Here is a 22,648-nt window from a genome sequence, read left to right as displayed (position 1 = left end):
GCACCCTGATGGGCCTCTTTAGGGACTCTTCTCATATCCCTTCTTCCGGCAAACAGTGTCTGTGCCCTGCAGGGGCAGGTCCTGGCCCAGGGGACACAGCAGGACAGACAGACAGGCAGGCAGGCATGAATCCCTGCCACATACACATTTTATTCCAGAGGGCAGGAACAGACAAGAAACGAGTAGAATGTGTTCATGGTCAGGGGAGGCGAGTGAGAGCAGAGGAGTGGCTATATTTTTTTATTTTTATTTTTTTGAAGATTTTATTTTATTCATGAGAGACACAGAGAGAGACAGAGAGGCAGAGACACAGGCAGAGGGAGAAGCAGGCTCCATGCAGAGAGCCTGAAGTGGGACTCGATCCCGGGTCTCCAGGATCAGGCCCTGGGCCAAAGGCGGTGCTGAACCACAGAGCCACCCGGGCTGCTCAAGGAGCAGCTTTAAATTTGGTCGTCGGAGACAGTTGTCCAACACCCAAGGGTCCTGAGGTGAGGTGTACGATGACTTAATACTTCCAAGGCTCCCTCTGTGTGCAGGCCCAAGGCTCTCGTTGCCAGCTAGGCCGAGGTGATGGTGGACCCCATGTGGGTCCAGCAGAAGGGGTGACAGGGAGACAGATTCGGGCGTCACTGGGAGGGAGTGCCACGTTTTGCTCTGAGCTGGATGTGGAGCAGATAACCACACAGACTTTGGTCTGAAAAAGAGAAGACTGGCGTTGCCGTCTGCTGAGGCGGGAAGGCTGTGCTATGGGAGCTTTGGGGAGGCCAGGAGTTCAGTTTGGACTCCAGGATCGAGGTGCCACGGCCCCACGGTGGTGCGATGTGGAGTAGATGAGCTTGGGAGAGGTTAGCGTGGGGACGGTGGTTGGAGCCAAGACCCCACGAGCTCACGGAGGGAGCAGCTGTGGACACAGAGAGCAGCGGCCAAGAGCAGGCGCCACAGGTCGGGCAGGGTAGGAGCCCGGAGCCCGATGTCCTGGAGGAGGGGTCGGCATTTCCTGGAGGACGGCACACCCCTTGGATTCGGTGACACCCAGGCCGCTGGTGACCTTGGCAAGGCCCTCCCGGTGGACGGGGTGGAGGGGAGATGCTCCGAGCAGGGTCGCTGGAGGTCCCTTCTGGAAGATCCGTGAACAAGAGCAGAGAAATACCCATGCCTGTGGCCGGGGTGCTGTGCCCGTGGCCTTGTGCATTCCTGCCAGACTTGCTCTTCCACGAGTTGTGAATTCCTTGAGGCAGGACCTCCAGGGGCTCACCTGTGCAGCGCCCCGCTCCATCACCCTGCTTGTTTTCCTTTCTTGCACACGTGCGTGCACACACCCACCACACGCACGAGGAGGTCACCCAGGCCCGGCCCCCGGCCCGCTGCAGAGCCACACGCACCTGCTGACTTCCAGTCACCATGGGGTTAACGCGAGCCCAGAGCAGAGGCTCCGTGTTCCCCCCAGGGTGACCGCTGACCCTCCTACCGCTGCTGCGGTCACCCACCTTTGGAAAAGCCTTCGATATCAGCGGGCACATTCATAAATCATTCTTTATTAAAACAAAACAAAAAAACGAACTTGTTTTGGCCAAAGAGCAGTAGAGGCATGTCCTGCAAACTCAGAAGGAAAGAAAAATTTGATGATAATTCGGGTCTTACAGCAGCCTCACCTGATGACCGTGAATGTGCCAAGGACCCAGACACTCATCGTCCCCCCCTCATCAGGAAGAGTTTCCCAGCCTCGATGTCGGGCGTTTCCAGACGGACTCTGCAAGGAGCGTCCCCTCGAGGCGGGGACTCGGGACCCCAAGTGGCGTCCTAGTTATCACCGTCATCGGACTAATAGCTAACCCTCCAGGGCCCTGCTGGGTGCCAGGCCCTCTTCCAGAACATTAGAGATGCTGCCTGTAGCAACCTGGCAGGTGATTCTCCCCATCAACAGAGGAGACACTGAGGCACGGGAACAGAGAAATACTCATGCCTGTAGCCGGGGCACCGTGCCCGTGGCCTTGTGCATTCCTGCTGGACTCGGTGGCATGCTCAGGAATGCGTGCATGCTGTCGGGACCCCATGTGGGGTTCCTGTGCCGTGACCTTCCCGTGCGACCCTGGGCAAGATGAAGGCCTACTCGGGGGGTCCAGCCGGGTCCTCTGCGTATCTGAATTTCTGAGCACTCCCTGCCCCTGGCCCCCGCGCTGTTCTTTCCAGACTAACTCCCTCTCGAAGCTTCCGAGGGCTGCAGTGTCCGGGCTGGGGTGAGCACTTGTCCCAAGCTCCACCGAAGCTGCTCTCCTTACTCCCCAGCCTCTGCTGCCACACCATCCGCAGGAGGTGCTCAGGTTGGTGTTTGTCACCACGGCACCCAGCATAGTGCACGCCCAGACCGAGGGCATCGTGCTTGCAAAGGAGGGAGAGGGCACCGTGCTGTGGTCGGGACCTGGGCTTCGGGGTGCCCATGCTGCATGCCTGCGCAGAAGGAGGGCCCTCTGGAGAGCGGAGGGCGGGACCTGCCCCTCTCTGGCACCCCCAGGTTTCTAACTCTAAGTCAGGTTGACAGCAAGGTGAGCTCCACCTGCTGTGAGCTGGGGGCCATGGTGGGTGAGACGTGATTTTTTTTTTGGCAGAGCCACACCACACCCCCAGGGTGCAACCTTTGGATTCGACCTGTGTTCTGGAAGCCTGGGTGCAGCCACAGCAGGGCAGTGGGCCCTGACCTGAGCAGAGCGGGGCCGGGCCTGGAGCAGATGGGGGGTCTGCAGAGTCTGGCAAATGGAACCCGTCTGCCTCCGTGGTGACTGAGCGGGAGGGATGGAAGCCGGGGGGCCGCTGAGAGGGGTCCCAGTTCTCTAGAGCTGGAGGACAGCAGCTTTGGGGCAAGAGGCCATCTGGGGAGATGCGAGTGCTGGTGAGCTTGAGTCTGGGCCGCAAGGACCCCAGCAGGCAGGTGGTAGGGGCAGGAACTATTTCTCATCCCTCCCGTCACGGCCACATTTCTGGCCAACTCCGTTAAAGTCGGTGCATTAGACGGTGAATCCTTCCAGAAAAGTGCCCGGCCTTCTCTTCCTCTGGTGAGCCACGCAGCTCGGTGGAAGGGGCGGTGGCCCGGGGCCGGCTCCCTGATGCTCAGAGCTCACGCACTGGACCCACCAAGCCTGCTTCCTCCTACAGGAGCACACACGACAAGGAGGACGGACCAGTGGACGGGAGTGGGCGGCCCGAGGACAAAGCACTGTGGAAATGTCAGCTTCCACATGAGGGAGGGTGGGAGGGAGGCAGGGAGGCCTAGCGCAGGGCCGTGTCGCTCTCCCAGACGGGCAGGGTGGCTGCGGGGCTGCTGTCGCAGCTGCCTGCACCTGCCCCGTCCAAGCTGCTGCAGCTCACGGGGGGCCGCTGGGGGCAGCATGTTTCTAACAGCCCAGGAGTATGGATGGTGAGTTCTGCGGAGACATGTCGAGTGCCAATTGGTATTTTAAATATGCAGCCCAGACATCTGTCCCCCTTCCGTCCAAGCCTGGGTTTTCTCAGGACAGGAAGAGAAGACAAGGTCTCGGGAGCTCAGTTCCCCTGCCGCCGATTACAGATGTGACTGCTTCATGGCTCCTTTCTCCCGTGCTTGACCCGGCCGAGGGCAGCACGTTCTGGAAGATTCCTGCACATCACGTGGCATTGTGAGGAGGGAAGAGACGCGGTGGGGAGGTGGGAAGAGCTGGCCTTTGGGGTCAGTCCCAGCTGGATGGCTTCCAGAGCTGTGCACCGTGTGACCTGGGACATCAGGCCTTCAGAGCCCCCTCTCCTCCCCCCAGGAAGGGCGGGGATGGCCTGTTCCCCTCCGCACTGTGGTGAGGACTGCAGAAGCGATGGGCATAGGGGATCCACCCCTTCCCCTTCCCCTTCCCCTTCCCCTTCCCCTTCCCCTTCCCCTTCTCCTGCTGTGTGTCCCTCCCCCAGACCATCCAGGCTCTAGTTTTGTTCTGTTCTAAGTAATCTCTAGGCCTGACATGGGGCTCGAACTCGCAAGCCCGAGATGAGTCGCACACTCTTGCCTGAGCTGGCCAGCGCCCCATCTAGTTTTCTGGCTTTTTTATATCAGCATACAACATACAGCAGTGTATCTTCGTTTCCTCGAGTTCTCCTCTGCCACTCGTCTACGCCCATAACCCTCATGTGCAGGGATCGTTATTTGTGCCAAAGGAACTTGAGACATGGGCGATGATTTGCTCCTTCTTGGTTGCCCGTCATGCGTGTGTTTGGTGTGACCGCTTGGGTCTCCTCTGACCTAGGGGTCGTCTGTCCCTGCACCTCGTCCTCAGGGCCCGGCGCTCCCCCTTCCTCCCGGCCCTCCCTGTCCTGGGCTCTGCGTGGCAGCCACCAGGGCCAGACAGTGCGGCCCAGCTCTCCCTCGTCCCCACTCCCCCGACCACCACGGAAAACTCGGTGACCATTGCCACTGTGCGTTCTTTCCCCACGCTCCGCTTTCTGGGTGACACTTTTCCATTTTATAAACTGTGCTTTGTGCTTTGGTGTCACGTTCATTCACTCATGCGTTCAGCAAATGTGGGCTGAGGGCCTCCTGTGCGTCCGGTACAAAGTAGAACGAAGGGCCCTCTCTGTGCCACAGACCAGAGACACAGGAGTGGCCAAGAAAGATAGAGCCGTGGGGGGACTGCTGGCCACCAGGAGAGCAAATAGCTCCCTAATCTGGTTTCAAGCAGTGACAGCTTCTCAGTCTTTTTATGACGTGGGCTCGTGACTTTCTTACCTCTATCTTTGCTAAGCCGGGTCTCTCTTAAAAGCACAGTTAATGTCCACTGACATGAGAGAACCACAACGTCTCTTGATTCATCACCTGGTTTCCTAAAATCCTCTCTGACAGCCCCGTTCACGCCAGTATTCCTTGTCAGTCGGAATCACAGGACTTCTGGGTTGAAGGCTGAACTCGAGAGCGCACGGCGACTTGCACAGGGTCACACCACTGGTCAGCACGGAACCAGCCGAGGAACCCACGGGTCTCTCTCTCTAGTTCAGCGTCTCACTGTGAGACCCATGCAGACAGCTCCATCGCTGCTTTTCATCCTTGCACACAACAGATGGGCATCGAGTGCCGCGCCAAGCGGCAGACGCCGGGGGATGCCCGGGAGTGCCAGGAGTGCAGACCTCAGACCCCATGAGGTGATGAAGGTCCCCCTGTTGGACCCATGTGCTTCGTTTCAGGTCCTGGATCCGGTGCCTCAGCTGCAATGCACAAAGCAGAGACGAGACGTGAAGGCGAAGTGCCCGAGGGGCCTACATTTTTCAAAGGGGAAAAAAAAGGCTTAATTATATCTTTAAGAGGCACAGACACGCCGAGAAATACCAGCAGCGTCTGAGACCCGAAGCAGAAATGCCAAGGACAAGGATTTGGAAGATTAACGCAGTTGAACTCGGCACCACGGCCTTTTTTTTTTTCTTCTGGGGCTCTGGAGAGCTGGGGAGGGACACACCCCAGCGGGTCAGACGGACACGCCAGGCATGATGGAAATGCATTTTGCTGCCAGGCTGGTCATTAAGTACCGTCCTTTGGAGCCTTCAGTGGCTCCTCCTTCCTTCAGGACGGAGTTTTGTCTTCCCTCCTAGGTTGGGGGAAAGCTCAAGCTCTGCTCTTCTTTCTTTCCTCTTGTCTTCTTTCCTCCTCCGCCTTTATCCCACTCAATAATCATGATGGAGCTCCTACTGTGCCCCGCCCCAGGCCCTGTGCTGGGGAGTGTGGGACAGAGATGAACCAGGTGCAGATGCTGCCCCTGAAGGAGGAGCCAACTGTGTAGCTTCCCTGCCACAGGCAGATGTGGCATTACAGCCAAGGGACACCGGGTATCAGGTACCCCAGGGCTGGGGAGGCTTCATAAAAGAGGACATAAGCAGTCCAGCTGGTCCCCAGTGCCTGGCACATAGCAGATGACAATATTATATCTGCAGAATCAAGTCGATGGGTGGAACTGGGCCCCTGGGGAGGCTTTCCAGTCTCTGCGGTGCCACAGATGGGCAGCATATCTCTTTCTTCCTCCCTCCGTTGTTTCTCAGCAGTAGGAAGGTTGTTGGTGGTTCTGAATGAACACTGGTCTAGAGTCAGTGGTGGGGAGGAAGCCAGGAGATTGCAGACCCAGATTCCTGGTTCTGTGAGGCCCTGGGAGCAGGCCGTGACCACCTCCTTAGCCTCATCTGCCTTTCTCTCCCCAGGATTGGCACTGTTCTGAAAACTGGCCTGAACCATCATTTTGGGGGGTTTGTGCATGCCCTTCCTGCTTCCTAGGCTCATAATTATTCTTCAAAATCCAACTTAAATGTCTGTAGAATCTTAACCCTTACCTGTGCAGAATGTTATCTAATGCATGGATGGATGGGTGCATGGGTGGGTGGATGGATGGATGGATGGATGGATGGATGGATGGATGATGGATGGGTGAGTGAGTAGAGTAGGCAGGTAGATAGATGGATAAATGGTGGATGAATGTGTAGATAAATGGATGGATAGATAAATGGATGGATGGGTGTGTGGGTGGATGGATGGATAGTGGATGGATGGATGGGTGGATGGATGGATGGATTGGTAGGTAGGAAAGCTGTAAAGAAGTAATACCAGGAGAAGGCCTGAGTTTGGTCAAAGGGAAGACTAGGAGGTGAAATTCAAGCTTCAACTACCTGGGAATGGAGGGAACATGTTCACCCAAACCAGAGCTCCAGGGGAGGCGTGACTGGGCAAAAGAAGTAGCGGTCAGGTCCACAGAATGGGTGTGGCCTGGAAAAGGAGCGCTGGGTTAGCTGGGGTGGTGGTTAGAGGTGGGCATTCAGGGCAGAGGAAAGGGGTAGAGAACTCCTTCTCGTGAAGTGGGGGGAGGGGCGGTGCAGAGGGCCAGGCAAGGGACACACTTCTGAGCTATGGACATCCACGCCTTCTTGTTTCACACTTGCAGCACGCGTGTTTGTACCGCCTTAATCATTTCTCTGGTTAAATGCAAAGCCCCTGCGGAAACCCCGGCTCTGAATGTGACCTGCATCAGAAGCTGAGCCCACCTCCCAGCGGCCCTCCCAGCACCCCTTTCACTGACGCAGCCCCTGGCTCCTTTCTGTGCCTCTTTTGTCGCAGCACTCAGCTGTGGCCGAACAACGAGCCACTGCTTGGCAGAGACCAAACCTCAGAAAGCGCCCAACGTGATAGATTCAGATGCAAGCACTTTCTACACATTCGGGGCTTTCCTTTCAGTACGATTTTAAAATCAAATCCAATAAAAATCCCCAATACTTGCTCTATTTTTCCATCATGCAAGAAATCAGCCATACTTTGAAAATCAGATCCCATTTAAATTGGAATTAGAATGCTTTTTGCTGGACAGTAATCATTTCTGAAGGGGACAGAGGAGTATGTCCTTCTGCTTGTTTTGTTTCTGATTTTGAAGGTTGCTGTTTTTATTTTTTTATTTTTAAATTTTATTTATTTATTCATGAGAGACACGAAGAGAAAAGCAGAGACACAGGCAGAGGGAGAAGCAGGCTCCGTGCAGGGAGCCTGATGTGGGACTCGATCCCGGGACTCCGGGATCACGTCATGGGCCAAAGGCAGACACTCAACCGCTGAGCCACCCAGGTGTCCCAAGGTTGCTATTTTTAATCCCTGTTTCACAGAAGAGCAAATTAAAACGCAGGAAGGTTAACAAACTCTTCTGGGATCGTACTACTATTCCCTGTCCCCTCTCTGAGCCATGAGGATAGCCCATCATTTCCTTTACATACTTAACTTAGCGCCATGCTTGGCACACATATACATGCCTAGAAACATCTATGGGTCTGAACTGTTCATGCTATTCAAATGTGTGTGTAAAATTTTTTTATAACATTTCTATTTTACATATACGTTCATAAGTACATTTTATCTTTTTATATAATCATAAATTTATATAAACATTTATATAACAGATATATTGCAGTTTATATAAATTTAAAATATATAATTACTAATTTTATATATAATACAATAATATTCATATATGTTAGGTTTTAATACATATATTTTAAAGATTTTAAATAAAATAAACAGCTTTTTGAGAGAGAGAACATATACTGGGACAGGGACAGAGGGAGAAGGAGAAGCAGACTCCTTGCTGAGCAGGGAGCCTGATGTGGAACTCGATCCCAGGACCCTGAGATCATGACCTGAGCTGAAGGCAGACCCGTAACCAACTGAGCCACGTAGGCGCCCCTAATATATTTTTAATAAGTATATTTACATATTTCATATTATGTAGTTATATATTTGGCATTACAATAATAACAAAGTTATTTAGAATATATATCATGCATTAATTATATGCTATATAAATATAATAATGATACATAGAAATAAATACACATCCAACCACAGCATGCAGACGTATACCCTCCACTCCACCGCTCCTCTGTCCTAAAATAGTTCTCAGGCTCCTGCAGCCTCTCACCTCTTCCTTGGAGACCTGGAAACTCCTCTGAGCACTGGAAGCAGAGTCATGGCCTCTGTCCCCAGGGTGGGTGAAGTCAGAAGGTGACCCAGGCCACTGAGTCTGGTGGGCACCACTGTGGGCCCCGGGCCAGGGGTGGGGAGAGGGTGACAAGAAGCAGGGAGGGGACACAGCAGGGGAGGCACTCCCCACGAGCTCCCCCCGCCCGCCATGACCCAGCCTGGATTCTGTGCCCAGAGCAGGGCAGGCGGGAGTGGCCGGGTCATGGGGACCGCTGGCAGACGGAGGGCCACTGACAAGCCTGCGTCTTTAGCAGTGAGCTAAAGATGTTCGAGGGCGTTCACCCAGGACAAAGCTACAATGTCACTGCCGGGCAGGGGCAGAGAAAGGGTGCTGACAGCCTGCACAATATCTCTCCATCAGAGCTAAAGCCCCTGTTTACTTAGAATAGCCTGGAATTCCACCCCTGCTGCTGGGCATTTCACTTTTGAAACATAAGCCCGGGGAGTGTAAGGGGTGGGGGGGATGGCACACCCAAATTCCCCTTCTGAGCATGAACTCGGTGTTCCTAACCGGGACCCCGCGCTGGTGGGGAAGGGCCTTCGTGAGCGGGGGACTCCCCAAGCCCATGACGCAGCAGAGGCGGGCCCCTGGGCCTGGCTGCACTGCCCCGCACGGGGTTCCTGAGTTCTGGGGTTCCTGGGTTCCTGGGTTCCGGAGTCGGTGGCAGGGATGTCGGTAGAAACCAGCCTGGAGTTTGCTGCAGCAAACCATCTGTGGTGATCTCTCGGCACATGGTTGTGGAGCTACAGGCCCCAAGCCTGCTCTTTGCCAGCACCGTGCAGTGGCGCAGCCGGACAAGGGCCACTGGGCCACTCTTCCCACCCTCGCCTTCAGTGATGTCACCTCAGGAGCTTAAGATCAGCCCAAGAGCCACCCCCTACATCACATGACCCTGGGCAGGCCCTAATATCAGAGCAGGTGGGATGGAGAAAGGACTCTGGACATCATTCCTCCCTAAACCTTAGCAGCTTCTTTGCCCACTCACTAGGGATCAGCCAACCTGCAGACTTGGCTTGCGTTGCTTCCTCTGCAGGAGGGGGACCCCCTCCTCCAAGAAGCCTTCCCTGACTCCCTCAGACTCCTCAGCTCTCCTCCACTCTCCCCTGCTGGACTTCTATCAGAACACTGCCCCTACTTAGCTCCTCCATGGGCTTTAAGCCAGGATTCTGTGATTTTCTCTGTATCGCTGAGAACGCCTCGTGGTGCCTACGGAGGAATGCACGAACGCACGTGGAGGTGAAGAGCTGAGCCCTCGGTCTGGCGGGGAGGTGGCCCTGCACACCCAGAGCTCATACCTGGCGGATGCTGTGCTAGGCCGTCTGGATCGGGCGGTGCACAAGGATGGGGTCACATGGTACCGTCTGCTCGCTGAGAAATCAGGTCCAGAAAGGGCAGCAGTGCGTGCACAGTCCAGCCGGGGTAATACCCACCCCAGGAGATGGATTGTGCCGGTGCCCTGAACTCTGAGCCCTGGTGGAGGAGGCTGCCAGTCCTGGCCTTTGTGTGGTCCCTCCACTGCCGCAGAACCCCCTGCCTCCCCAGCAGCTACACACATTGGTTTCTGCTTCCCCGGAACCAATACCTGTCTCCCCTCCAGCACCCGACCTCCTGCCCATCACCCTGGCCAGGCTCCACTGCTCAGGCTGGACCTGCTCTGAGGCTCTGTTGGCAGAGCCACCTCTTGCTCATCTGTTACAATGAGCTCAGGTGTCACCCGCCACAGAGGCATGGACCGTGAGGGGTCCAGGGGTATGTGCGGTGGGGACAGCTGTGCTTGGATAAAGGGCTTCCAGGACCCCACTGTGATCTTCAATATCACAGGAGAGAGGATCATGTCTGCTTTGCTTCTTCCCAAGGGTCAGGACTGGGACAGTGGGTAGGGAGGAGGGGGACAGGCGTCTACTGGGCATCCACGCCACACCAGACCCATTTCTAGGCTCTTTCAAATCCTCTGTCAGGTAGATGGCCAGGGTGAGCTCACTATCATTTGTCCCTGGAGGTGGAAGCAGAGCCCCAGGGCAACCCCTGGGAGGTAGATGCCATGCAGGGGACTCAAACAGTTGGCTCCGCGTGGGAATGTGATGAGGTCTGAGATGCCTTCTCTTCTCTCCCCAGGTATTGTGCGCCAAGTACGGCCCATCGTGGGTCCGTTTCATGCTGTCCTGAAGCTGGAGATGAACTACGTGGTCGGGGGTGTGGTGTCCCACCGAAACGTTGTCAACGTCCACATCTTTGTCTCCGAGTACTGGTTCTGAGGGCCCATCCGTGGTGCAGCCACACCTGTGCCTCCAGGCCAAGTCATTGCTACAACAACTATGCCTGTCCCTCTTGACGTTTCTCAAATTAACATATTTGTTTGTAGCGTTAGGCCAACATGTATTAAGCTGGGCCAGATGAATAAGTTCGTCTGATATATTTAAATAATGAGTCCAATTACTCAACTGTTTGTTGAAAACATTTCTGTTTTTTTTACGCCAAGGTTAACATTTGCTCTCCTTCTCTGCCCATGGGCTGGGGCGTTGCAAGGGACCAAGGAAAGAAAGACATTTTTCGGGGGGCAGCCAGTCCAGATGCCAAGAGAAATGCATTTCTTGCACTGACTGTATGAAATTTGACATTTGGTACTTTTTTTTTTTTTTTTTTTTTGCCAGTTGGATGTTGTATGTCCAGTGACATGGCTGTTGTCAGGTAGCAGGTATGACCAGTTCTGCCCAGAAGCAGCATGACACAATGCCTTTGGGGAACACTTAGAAGGTGCATTACAGTTCTCTGGAAGCAGAAAGAAATTCCTTAGGAAAGACACAGCCTGTTGGGTTTGTGTGTGGATTCTGCGTGGTCACCAAGAGAATGGCTGGGTTTTCTCTGCACCCTGCATCCATCTTTTCTTATCAGAGTGGGAAAATAAACAGTTTTGTGATTTTCCTCTCGGCCTGTGCATAAGAGTCTTTCAAGAATGGGGCTCTCCACTAGCACAGCACCTGGGAACGACCCCTCCTGCCTCCTGGGGGGATCCTGGGGTGGGGCCTGGCATGTGTATAGGAATAGCTTCCTACCCATGTCATTTCTGATGCTGCGCCCACCCTCCGAGAAGTGTGGTTCAGGCCCACTCCACGCCCCGCATCCAGCCCTGCTAGGCAAGGCCTGGAGCTATGGCTCCTGAGAGTATTCCTTATGGGATTCTGGTCCCCTCTAGAAATCCCTGGGGAGAAATAACGATTCTCTTCAGCAGGAAGCAGGGACCACCCGTGCACAGTGAGTCCCCAGGCACTTGGCAGGCAGTACTTCACTTATAGCTCCCAGAACCCCCGTGAGGTGGGCGTGATCATACACAATTTTGAGATGAGCAAACAGGGCTCAGAGAGGAACTCAGCTGCCCAAGTCACACAGCCTTTTAGGGACAAGGGAGTCAAATTCAGTTTATCTGACGTCAAACTCCATTCCTCTGTGAAACCCTGCGTCAGAAGAGACACGGACAGGCTGGGTTTGTAGGGTGTCCCGACACCCTCAGCATTGGTGGTGGAGCCAGGAGCTCCCTGTGCTCGGAAACACACTGGCACCCACGAGGATTCAGCCCCAGGGCCCCTCACTTCCTTCCACACATGCCTCTCCTCCGGATCCTCCCAGGGTTTATCCCATCTTCTTAGGCATGAGCCCCACTTGTGGCTCAGAGCCCGTCTCCTCCCATGCTCCAGCTCATCTCCACTGCCTGGACCCTGGCAACAGCTGAGATCTCAGCCCCACACGGGATTTCACCCTTATTGGGATGTCAACATGGCTGGTGTTTGGATCATTCAAATGAGCACTACTCCAACTCTGCGGGATGTGGACTCTGGCCACCTACGGGAGCTCCCTGCGTGTCTGAGGTCACTCATTTGGGACACTGGTCTGTCAAAGCCACCCCTGGGCCAGCCAGGCACAAGACCTACTGGGGCCTGGGCACCTTGAAGTGGTGGGAAGGGGGAGAACAGGTATGGATGGGACTGGACAACCCAGGGAGCCATCTGAGCAGTTCTGGATGCCAGTGAATGGGGTTCTTGGTGGGGAAGAGGAGACCTGGGGTCTCATCACAGGGATGGAAGCCTCAGGATGATGGGCAGGAAGTGAGAAGGCTACTTGGGGTTCTGGTTTCCTGCTTGCAATTTGGGGACATGTGTGCGGGAGCCAGGCCGTTGCGGGGCCCTGGCAGAGGGAGGTGTCTGGGTTCCCCAAGGCCTGCCTGGGGCAGGGCGGGAGGACAAAGCAAGGACCCCTGGAAGAGGCCTTCTCACTCTCTTTATGGGTGGAGGGCAAGCGCAGAGGGCAGGGAGCTGCTGGGTGGGGACGGAGGGGGAGAGAGCGAGCTGGGCCCTGCCCTGCCTGACTTGGGAAGCCAGAGAGGCTGGGGGCGGGGGGGGAATGTCACCTAGGCCGCAGCGCGGGTCCCTGCTGTCGCCCAGCCTCGCTTTCTGCACCTGCCAGGTGGAGGCCACGATCTCAGCCCACCTGCTGGGCCCTTGAGGGCAGTGCTGGAGGCCGGAGCACGTGAGGGCGCGGCACCTGTCAGGTGCCAGGTACCTGCGCACGACCGTAATTCACTCACTGTTCAAAGGCATGATGATGATGATGATGATGATGATGGCGATGATGGTGGTGGTGGTGGTGGTGGTAGCGATGCCGCTGTCAACCAGGCCATACAGGTGCTCTTGACCATGCATGAAAGATTCGGGAGACAGTTGTGTAGATTACACACCAGCCCAGTTTTCCAAATTCAATGTCACGCTCCGGCTTGGGCACCTGATGGACCCATAAGTATCCAACCCATTATTCCTGCAAAGTAATTACTGCCAGGGCCCAGCTTCCCCCGCATTAAGGGACCAGCTAATGGGGACCGGCAGTGCCTCTGGGCCCCAGGCTACAACAATCCCTTTTTAATTGCGGCCTCAGAACAAAATAATTGAGGGGAATCACTAAAAGAAAAGCAAATTTATAAGCAGGGTGAGAAGGCAAACGCTCACAGACACCAGACCAAATCATTTTTGCTGATTTGGTAGTAGAAGAAAGTTGGAGGGAAGATTCCAGAAGGTCTGTGCTGTGACTCTTCTACCGAGAAGCTGTGTCTGTTTTGAATGAAGGATACCTACACCCATGTTCAGAAGAGCACTGCAGCCTTGTGGCAGGACTGCCTGGGTCACTGGGCATCCCGGAGGGACCAGGGTTAGGAATGGCCGGGCCCAAGGAAGTAAGCCAGCTTTCCTAGGTCCTAGCAAGATTCTCCAGTTTGTTCAGGTGTGAAAAACGCGTGCATGCACACACATTTCATCCTCAGTCCCTCTGCCAGGCCAGCTCAGGGCCATCTTCTCCCAAGAAGACACCGGTCTCATCCCCTGGGATGATCCTCCACTCACCTCACATCACTCCGGAATTCACAGTGTGACTGCCTGTCCTGAGCTCGATATACCAGCCTGTAGCCACAACGCCAGTAGCCCCAACATACTGGATCTGTGACTTGACTTTCTAAAAATTTGCTATTGTAGAATTTTTAAAAATGCATTAAAGTACAGCGAAAAGGGAATCCCTGGGTGGCTCAGCGGTTTAGCACCTGCCTTCGGCCCAGGGTGTGATCCTAGAGTCCTGGGATTGAGTCCTGCATTGGGCCCCCTGCATGGAGCCTGCTTCTCCCTCTGCCTGGGTCTCTGCCTCTCTCTCTCTCTCTCTCTCTCCCTCATTAATAAATAAATAAAATCTTTAGAAGAAAAAGAAGTATAGAGAAGAGTCTACAAAACCTCTCGTACCCATCACCCCGCTTCAGCAATTACCAACTTTGCGCCTCTTTCATTTCTCCCCTCTTTTGCCTCCTTTTGTTTAACAGGAGTAATTTTTTTCAACAAAATTTATTTTTTAAAAGTTTTAGATTCATAGAAAAGTTGTGAAGATAGTACAGAGTTCGCATACAGCTCGGCCCCCAGTTTCTCCAATGTGTAGTCTACGTTAGTCTGGTGCACTTGTCATAATTAATGAACCCATACTGACACATCGTTGTTGACTAAAACATATACTTTGTCCTGGTTCCCTTGGTTTGTGCCCAACGTCCTCTTGTTGTTCCAGGACCCCATCTGGGATCCCACATTGTATTCAGTCATCATGTCTCCTTAGCTCGTCTGGGCTGTGGCAATTGCTCAGACTTTCCCTGTTTTTTGATGACCTTGGCGGTTTTGAGGAGTACTGGGCAGATATTTTGTAGGTTGTTCCTGACCTGGGATTTGTCTGATGGTTTTCTCACGGTTAGACTGGTTATGGGTTTGGGATGACCACAGAGGGGAGGTGCCCTTCCCAGCCCAACCTATCCAGTCCTGTGCCATCAACATGCCCAATCATTGTCAATGTTGACCTTCATCATCAGGGGAGGTGTGTTTGTCAGACTTCTTCACTGTAAAGTCACTTTGTCCCCGTCTATGCTGTCCTCTCTGGGACGAAGTCGCTATGCACAGCCCACCCTTGAGGGATGAGGGATTATTCTCCACCACCTTGAGGGCAAAGTGCAGCAGTATTTTAAAGCAAGTCCCAGACATCGCGTCACTACACATTTAAATACTTTCTTACTATACTCTTCCAATGATAAGGGCTTTTAAAAATATGACTACCATACCTGTTACACCAAACCATCATAACGATGATTCCTTAATTATTTTTAATAAGTGGCTTATGGTATTTTTAATTCAACTCAACAAGCACTTAGCAAGATGTACAGAATAACCCTGCTGGGGCTGGGGAGCGAGGCAGAGGTGGTGAGGATACAAAGATAAAAAAGACCTGATCCCTGTGATGGGAAGATGGGGAGCAAAATAACAGGCAACTGTTTTCCGTAACAAAAGGAACTTTTCATTTACCAAAGATTCACCTTGGGCCTATTCTACAAAACCAGCCTCCCCCTTGTATTTCACAAAAAAATGGGCTTGCCCCAATTTATTCTCCAAACCTCAGCCCAGACATGTCTCCAGGACCTGAGGCTCCTCCTGGGTCCCCACCACCCGGAGCACAGACTTCCCTTCACACAACATGTGTTTCATGTATCCCCAAGAGCCCCAGGACTGCCTCACCTGGAGTCCCAGACGTCGTCGTCACAAGCTTCCAGGCAGGGCTCTGGCCACTGAAAGTTCAGTGACAGAAACAAGCATCCAGAGTGACAGCAAGTGGCGCAGAAGATGAAGCAGGGCTGCATTTGGGGCACTCAGCTATGGTTCACGGTGCCACTACAAGTTCCATTTAATTATTAAACATCATGGGGCACTTGCAGGTTTTGGCAAATGACAACAAGTGGTCCATTTTAAACACAGCCAGTTTGGGATCCCTGGGTGGCGCAGCAGTTTAGCGCCTGCCTTTGGCCCGGGGCGCGATCCTGGAGACCCGGGATCGAATCCCACGTCAAGCTCCCAGTGCATGGAGCCTGCTTCTCCCTCTGCCTGTGTCTCTGCCTCTCTCCATGTGTCTCTCGCAAATAAATAAATACAATCTTTAAAGAAAGTAAAATAAAATGAAGTGTGGGAAAGTGTCAACAGTAGAAGTCAAAGTGAAGTCATTATTTTGGATCATTAAAACCTCCTGCTATTGGTCTCCCTGCAGATAAATGTCACCTTGGCTTGTTCCCATTGATTTTCTGCAGGGACTTGGGGTCCAGTGCTACTGCTCTCTGAGCAGTCTTCCGGATGGTGTATTTGTCACTCCATGCAATAAGTGCAGGTCTCTTGCTCGCTGGAACCAGTCGGTGAGCCATCCCCGACACTCGTACTCCGAATGCCTGACCTCCAGGTCCTTCTGCTCCCTGCTAACTTGCTCCTTTAGAGCAGAGCACACTGGATCCCAGGGCCTCTGCTTTGTTTGCAAGAGCCTGAGCTGCCTGGCCCCTTTCCTTCATCTATTCTGTTTAGTTCATTCATTCATTCTTTCTTTCATTCATTCATTCATTCGGTGAATCACCTCACTTCCCCCCCTCCCATTGGTGAGTCATTTCACTTGAGTCTCCCAGGGCCTCCCCACAGCTGTCGGGCTATTCTTCCAAAACCCAGATCGAATGGAGCTCCTTCAGGGGCTCCCACACCGACCCCATGGTGGGGCTACGGGACCCTCCACACTGGCCTCCTCTTACTCCCCACGGTTCCCCTCACCTACTCTATGCCGGGCCCAGACACAGAGCTTGTTCACATACAGATCCCTCCACTGAAATAATATCCTTTCCACCTTCCCTGCCTGGTGAACTTCTCCTGACCTTTACAAGACTCAGCATAAAGTGCCAACCATTTTAGGTCTATATCCAGAAGGACTGAACGCAGAGACTGGAGCAGATATTTGTACATACATGTTCGAAGCAGCATTGTTCACAACAACCAAAGATGGAGACAGCCCAAGAGTCTATCAACAGATGAGCGCATAAACAAAACGTGGTCTATCCATACAATGGAATATGATTCATCCATAAAAAAGAAGGAAATAAGCCAGACACAGAAGGACAACTACTGCATGGTTCTGCGTCTATGAGGTAGGTATCTAGAGAAGGCAAATTACATAAACACAAAAAGTCAAACAGAGGTTTCCAGGGGCTGAAGGGATGTTTTAAGGAGTCAGTCTTCAATGGGGAGGTGAAAAACTTTGAGGTGTAGAAGGTATAGGGATGCCATTGTGAATGTGTTGGGTATGTATTGAATGACGAAGATGATAACTGCTGCGCTATGTGTATGTTACCATACATTTTTTAAAGATTTTATATTTATTTGAGAAAGAGAGAGAGAGAGCACAGAGGGAGAAGGAGAAGCAGACTCCCCATTGAGCATTGAGCCCAATGCAGGGCTTGATCCCAGGACCCCGAGATCATGACCTGAGCTGAAGGCGTATGCTTAACCAACTGAGCCACTCAGGTGCCCCTTACCATAATTTTCAAAAGATTTTTTAAAGCAATCTCTATATTCAAAGTGGGGCTCGAACTCAACCCCAAGAGCAAGAGTTGGATGCTCTTCCAACTGAGTCAGCTTGGTGCCCCTAATTTTTTTAAAACTCTAAAAAAGAAATGCCAGTTACTCTGAGACCCCTCCCTTCATTTCCCAGATGTGATCGGTTCTTTCCTTCTCTGTGCTTTTGGAATCTTCCCGTAGGATTTGCTCCCTGACCTGTTCTTTAAATGTCCATTCCTGGGCCAGGCCCTGGCTGGAGAACGAGCACTCGGAGTGAGGAGCTCATCTTTGTGCTGGGTTTCCCCTGGCACAGTGTCGGGCACAGAATGGGCTCTCAGTACAGGTTTGTTGGATGGGAAATTTAAAACCATGCGCTGTGGATTGAATTGGTCCTACCCACCCCCCAAATTCTTATGTTAAACCTTAACCTCCAGGGTGACTCTTTGAAGATTGGGCCTTGATGGGAGTGATTTGGGGTAATCAGGGTGAGGCCCTGCCCTGATAGGGTCACCGTCCTCATAGGAAGAAGAAGAGACACCAGAGATCTCATATGGACATCACGTGCTTGTTTGCAAGCCAGAAGCGAGCCTCCCCAGGAACCGAGTTTCTCAGCACCTTGCGAGGTCTTGAACTTCCAGCCTCCAGAACTGCGAGGAATGAACGAATGTTAAAGCCTCTGTCTGCAGTATTTGTTATGGCAGCCACACCATGACACGCCCCAAACACGCAAGAACGGCGGTGATGCTCACACACACAGGCCCCTCAAGGCGTCTGATGACCCGTGACAGCGCCACGGCGTGGGAGTTATAGAAGGGGCCATCTCTGGGGGGCTTCCTGGTGTCTCAAGAATCGAGATGTTCTAGAGTCTCACGGCTAGAGTTCTTTCTGATATCCAACCTAAATCAGCCCCTTCTCACCCTCCTCTTTGCCCCCATACCGTAACCTCAGCCTTGCCAGAAAAGAGTCCATTCGTTGGAAAGGCCAACACCCACGAGTGCAAGAACCAGCCTCCTCCCATCTGCCCCACACCAGGCCTGAGGCACTGGTCTTGCCACCAGCATCCTTTGAGCACTCTATCGATGGTCCTCCCTGTAGTGAAGCCTGTGTCGGCAGGTGGGGGTCGGCGAAGGCCAGGGCTCAAGGCAGCTTCCTCCACCTGCCCCGCCCCCCAGCCTCCTACCTCCAGCCTCGACGAGGACCGCCTTGTCCCTGTCCAATTCCACATTTGCCAGATAGTGTCAACACTGCCAACTTTGGCGGGGAAAGTAGTGATAATGATTTTTTTTAAAGCACTAGGTACCTCTGTAACTACAGTTTAGGTTTTTAAAATGATACATACATGGCTAGCCGGGGCTGACCCCAAAGTAGTCGATGTTACTTTAACTGCGGCCGGCCATATGGGATTTAGAAATTAGAAAGGAATGTTTTCCACTCTGCAGAGTGGAAACACTCTCATCCCACGGCCTATCTTGACAACTTGATGGTAGCTCTTCTCGACCCAGCCTAGATAATTGCATAATTAATTGTGTGCAGGTAACTCACCCAGAGAAGGTGGTTATTAGGAGCAAGGAGCCCGACACCCACTCCCCTGGAAAGTCGCCAGGCTCACCTCTGCGCCAGATCCTCGGTGTGAAGGAGCCACCCGTCGGTGTGCAGGGTCTCCTGCCGCACGTTGATCACAGGACAGCTGGACCTGGAGCCCAGTGGCCCTCGCCGCTGCCTGTTGGTTCTGTTGGGTCAAGTCTGAGGCCGTGCTCTGGAATCAAGGCTCTGCTAGGGTAGTTGCAGTGAAGCTAAAAGGAGTCAAAAGCTTCCCTTGGGGCTTTGGCCATTCTCCCGTTAGGTTCCTGAGATACTTCTGGAAAGCCAGCCTCTACTCCTCCCACCACCACCCCCATCGCCCACATAGATCAGGGTCTGATGCACCTGCACCTGGGCTGGTTCCCTGAGTCCTGGCCATAGTCGTGATGCTGGGGAAGGGCTGCAGCCCTACCCCCGGGGTCCCCTGGCCTTCAAGGAGCCAGGCCACGGTTCAGGGGGCTGTCACAGGAGCAGGTGTGCCCCGACGGGGGCCCTGGCACCGCTGGATCAAATGTTTTGGCTCCTGGAGGCAAAGAACTGGCCCCTAAACCAGCCTCGGTTCTTTAAGTGAACCCCATCGCCACCACCGCCGCCACCGTTCCTGGCCTCTGGTGCCTCATCTGCCAGGCACACATTTCCAAGGGCCTCTCCCCACTTTCCTGTTCCACCGACGGAGCAGATGCAGCCGCTGGTGCTGGAGCCCCGGGAGTGGAGGGGGAAGGGGGCGGCCCAGGGCTGGCATCCAGGCGGTGGTGGAATAATTCTGTTGTGCCGTCACCCTGCAGACCTCCACCTGCCTCCCTTCACAGGGAACTCAGGACTAAGTACGTGGTGTCCGTATACGGTCAGCTGGACCACTTGCCTGTAAGCCTGGGATAAGCTTAGCATAGATGACAGGAGCACGCTGTGGGGAAGCCCGAAGCCCCCCTCCATGCCTCTCTCTCCCCCACACGGCTTCAGGGACCTAGAACCTGCCCAGGAGCCCTGGCTTTGGACAAGGCTGTTAGGAAGGACAGGGGTGGGAGGGGAGGAGAGACAGGAGACAGGCACGCAGAGCTCTGGGCGTTGAATTAGGGCCAAGGAAGAGGGGGTCACCTGGAGGGTGGGACCCAGAAACTATGGAAATGTCACAGGGCAAACGTGGCCGTCTAACGGCCTGCGAACAGACCTCTCGGGAGGTCCAAGGGCCAAGGTCCTAAATGGGACATTGAAGCAGTTATCAGAGCTTAACTCTAATGGTGACATCGGCCAACAACTTTGACCCTGACATTGTTTTATTGCATGAAATCCTCTGTCTCGGCGCTGAGTCCCACCCCTGGCCACCCTGCCCCAGGTCACCAGTATCAGGGATCATTCCCAAGAGGTGAAAGCCTACCATGCCTTACCTGTGAGCAAAGGCAGATAGATTCCAGAAGACACTCTCCTGAACATGCTTTCCTCTCTGACTAGTACACTGCTGTGCACACAGCAGGTGCTTCATTCTTGCCCTAGAGAGCAGAGCCTGCTTGCCCCCCGCGAGAAGAGTTTGCATTTATACAAAAAAAAAAATGATTTCCAGGTACCTGGTGGCTCAGTGGCTGAGCGTCTGCCTTCAGCTCAGGGCATGATCCCGGGGTTGGGGATCGAGTCCTGCATCGGGCTCCCCACAAGGAGCCTGCTTCTCCCTCTGCCTGTGTCTCTGCCTCTCTCTGTGTCTCTCAGGAATAAATAAATAAAATCTTAAAAAAAAAAAAAGAAGAAGATGAAGACAGATGCAGCTGGAGGTGAGGCCTGGTGAGGTAGTTCATGCGCCCCGGGGCCCGGCTCCCTGGGGTGGTCAGGGGGAGGCAGGGTGCTGGTGGCAGGAGACCCCCATGCAGAGCTCTGGGATGGAAGCCACCTGGTGTTCACAGAGTCTGTTTCCAACAGATCCTGGAAAATAAAAGGCACTTCCGAGTGGACCAGGATGGCTTTCTTTAGAGAAATACCACCAGCTTGGCACCTGCCACCTCCAGGCAGCACCAGTATTACCACCTGGTAATGGAGGGCCTAGCTGAGCCTGAGAAGTTCAGTCCCCCCCACCCCCCAGAGCATAGCACTTCCTTCCCAGGGGCCCTCCTCTGCTCCTGCCACTGCGGACAGACACCCAGGGGACACCACCTTCCATCTCAGCTCTGATGAACTTTGTGACGACGATCTTCCCTCCTTACCAACTACATTCAGTTCCGTTGAATAAAAATCCATTGAGTGTTTACTGTGTTCCAATTCCCTAAGATAAAAACAATAGCACAATAACGACCGAGCCAAAGGCATAGACACAGGCCCCAGGACAGGCTCCTTCCCGCAGGGGCGGCTCCTGTGCTAAATGGGCTGGAAGAGGGTCCTTTCCTCTCTTGTCCCTGGGGGGCCACGCCCGGCGTCTAGCACTCTTCTCCAGCTCAGGTCAAGAGCCTCCTCCTTTCTTCATGTGCGTCAACGTTTTCATCTGAATGGCAGGTCCCATCATTGCTGCTTTGCAAGGCTTGGGGGAGAAGGAAGCAACACGGTCAGTGCAAACCACGGCGCCCGGCGCCCAGCCAGGCAGAGGAGCTCAGAGAAGACCTGTTGGTTCTTCTCTGTCCCTGAACACTCATTTTTATGGGCTCTAGGTAAATGTCACTTCTGCACCATAATTTTTTTTAATGTTAAGCAGATCTTTTTTTTTTTTTTCTAATTTTTTTTTTATTTATTTATGATAGCCACACACACAGAGAGAGAGAGAGAGAGGCAGAGACACAGGCAGAGGGAGAAGCAGGCTCCATGCACCGGGAGCCCGACGTGGGACTCGATCCCGGGTCTCCAGGATCGCGCCCTGGGCCAAAGGCAGGCGCCAAACCACTGCGCCACCCAGGGATCCCTGTTAAGCAGATCTTGACGGCATGTCTTCACTAATACAGATGCGGAGCCAAGCCCAGCGGCAGAGGGAACTAGTGACAGTGGCCCACAGGAGATGGTGTGGGGGTCTTTTGGACTCAGAAGAAGCCAGTTTCTGTAATTGTCCGTTGCAACTTACTGGACTAAGTTTCATTTTCATCACTTTTATTGTGTCAGTTTCCTTCTATGTGCCAGGGTGTTTCAGAAGAAACTCATTTCAATTTCACAAATATTTAGAGAAATAAATTCTCAAAGAAATCGCCAATGAATCGGACATAATTTAACTCCACTGACTTTACTAATAAAAGCACTGTTTGCTTTCAGAATCCTGAGAATCAATACATTCCTTTCTGCTTTGGCCAAAGCAGCTCAAAGGGAAGCTCAAGTCTAAATTCAATATCCAATTGAATAATATCTTCTCTGACATTTATTTTATTTTTATTTTTTTAAGATTTTATTTATTTATTCTTGAGAGACAGAGAGAGAGAGGAGCAGAGACACAGGCAGAGAGAGAAGCAGGCTCCATGCAGGGAGCCCGATGCAGGACTCGATCCCAGGACTCCAGGACCACGCCCTGGGCCAAAGGCAGGCACTAAACCGCCGAGCCATCCAGGGATCCCCTCTGACATTTAAAATTTAATTTAGGGGATTCCTGGATGGCTCTGCGGTTTGGCGCCTGCCTTTTTTGCCCAGGGTGCGATCCTGGGGTCCTGGGATCAAGTCCCGCGTCGGGCTCCCGGCATG

At 53.4% G+C, this 22,648-nt stretch overlaps 1 protein-coding gene across 4 annotated transcripts in view; it reads left to right on the top strand.

The window, feature by feature from the left end:
* FBLN1 (fibulin 1) overlaps positions 1-11,433 on the top strand; it is a 117,322-nt gene extending 105,889 nt beyond the window's left edge. For all 4 annotated transcript variants that reach the window (XM_038550224.1, XM_038550223.1, XM_038550226.1 and 1 more), the window contains one exon: positions 10,626-11,433. In XM_038550224.1, the coding sequence (XP_038406152.1) occupies positions 10,626-10,765 (140 nt within the window). In that variant the 3' untranslated portion in view covers positions 10,766-11,433. The remainder of the gene's footprint in view (positions 1-10,625) is intronic.
* The last annotated feature ends 11,215 nt before the right edge of the window (positions 11,434-22,648 follow it).

Source organism: Canis lupus, chromosome 10 (assembly GCF_011100685.1).
Source record: "Canis lupus familiaris isolate Mischka breed German Shepherd chromosome 10, alternate assembly UU_Cfam_GSD_1.0, whole genome shotgun sequence".
NCBI classification, from domain to species: domain Eukaryota; kingdom Metazoa; phylum Chordata; class Mammalia; order Carnivora; family Canidae; genus Canis; species Canis lupus.
This window is presented reverse-complemented; position numbering and strand designations above follow the sequence as displayed.